General features: G+C 34.8%; 1 protein-coding gene across 1 annotated transcript in view; it reads right to left on the reverse strand.

Annotated features, from left to right (window-relative positions):
- Positions 1 to 2,036, reverse strand: part of LOC106876301 (uncharacterized) — an 8,057-nt gene that overhangs the window by 5,545 nt on the left and 476 nt on the right. Inside the window, exon 2 of the mRNA XM_014924799.2 lies at positions 1,579 to 1,791. Coding sequence (XP_014780285.1) covers positions 1,579 to 1,791 — 213 coding nt within the window. The remainder of the gene's footprint in view (positions 1 to 1,578; positions 1,792 to 2,036) is intronic.

Genomic DNA, 2,036 nt, shown 5'->3' on the forward strand with positions numbered 1-2,036 from the left:
TATATACGCCTGTGCCGCGTAGCCAACTAGAAACGTCACTTCTTCGGGTTAAATATCAGTAACATTCTACCCTTTCCTGGGTAATTGATCAATAACCACAACATAATGAATTCAAAACTTCGTATTGAACTTCCACTCTGTACGATAACACTATATAAACATCTCACTCTACTTGACTTCCAGCAATTAACAATTTTAATTTGAAGTTGAATGGTTAGCAGTAAGAAAGATGTCCAGATTTCTCATAAAATTACTATGCAAAATCTTTTCAGAAAAAGTTGTTTTTTTTCACAACAAAATACACACACACACACAGAGGTGTGTTTATGATGACTTCAGCTACTACAAATCGCAGCCAAATCACTCTTAAATCACACTCTTTCATCAAAAGAAAGACACAAATTTACAGTATTTCAGGTAGAAAGAAATAACTATGCGATGCGTCTGCTACAGCAGAGGTAACTCTGGTCTAAACAAAACACAGACAAACATACTTCACATTAAAAGATTATCCACTAAATAATACTAATAAAGTTGACAGTATATCTTCGAAGTTTCATTCCCTGGTAAAACTTTTTAAACATGTATTTTAAGCATTTATTTTAAACTTGTATTCTGAGCATTTTCTCATTATGGTCTGTCTAATGCATAAATATCGTTCAGCCTCTCTTAGCTAAAGACCTTAAAATAGTGGGACCCGAGCTTGTTTTTTGTAGTAAAAAAGTGTTTGGCAAAAAACGTACTTTATTTGGTAGCCGAAAGATTACTGAATCTTTTGATACCTTATACGTCAAAATCGGCAACTCTGTCTTCGAATCCATAAGGAACATACGCACACACACACACACACACACACACACACACACACACACACACACACACTCACACACGCACGCACGCACGCACGCACATGCACACATCCAAACTCTGTTTTATATATTAATATATATATATATGTGTGTGTGTATATATAAAGAGAGAGACAGTGAGAGAGTGAGACAGACAGACAGACAGACAGACAGGCAGACGGATAGACACAAAGAAAGAGAGAGAGATCTATATATATTTTGAATGATTACAAAAATTAACGTGAGCTACTTGAACCTGAAACTGAAAAAAGTGGCGTATCACTGCACGCTTTGCCATACAGTCCATCCTATTATTGCACTATCTGCACATGAAGCTCACGTTTGACTCCACTATTAATTACGCAGGCTACAATTAAATCAAGGTCGGAGTTGAACTCAGAACGCAAAAGGATGGAACATATAACATTAAGTATCTGCTGTGACATATACTTTCTGTTCCTTCAATAGACCGCCGTGGATGGCTTATACTTTATCAACCACGAAAGGTTCGAAAGGCAAATTTGAACTCAGAACTCAGACTTGGAAAACAAATATCACGAGGCATTACATCCCGACGCAATTTGCCGTGAAATTTTAATCATTCTGTCTTTTAAGTCTTACGTTACCAAACAGTCATACTTTATCGTTCGAACTGACGATCTTTTCCACACACTAAACTTAGTTATTTCAAATAAATTGAAAGAAGGGCAAATGAACAAACAATACTTACATTTAGGGAGTCTAAACAGACCGGCACAGCAATTCCCTATATTCTGATTCCAAGAACACCTCAGATGTTCAAGATTTCGCAACTCACTATTTTCAGCAACTTCAGTGACCAGTATTTCATTCTGAGGTTCGATATCATTATTCTTCAGCATTCGTTCAAACTGAAACTTTTCTATAAGTTTCTCTAAAAGAACTCTTTCATAAGTACTAGTATCTGTAAATGTAATACAAAAAAGAGAATAACTATTCAAATATGGCGATATATCATGCAACGGAGGCATGGGTATTGTGATAGTCACATACATTTGTATATGTTTGGCATTAGTGACGTGTATATATATATATATATATATATATGTGTGTGTGTGTGTGTGTGTGTGTGTGTCTGTATATATATATATATACAATCGTATATATGTATATATATATACATATATATACATATACATATAAATATAT

This window comes from Octopus bimaculoides, chromosome 13 (genome assembly GCF_001194135.2).
Source record: "Octopus bimaculoides isolate UCB-OBI-ISO-001 chromosome 13, ASM119413v2, whole genome shotgun sequence".
In the NCBI taxonomy this organism is placed as follows: Eukaryota; Metazoa; Mollusca; class Cephalopoda; order Octopoda; family Octopodidae; genus Octopus; species Octopus bimaculoides.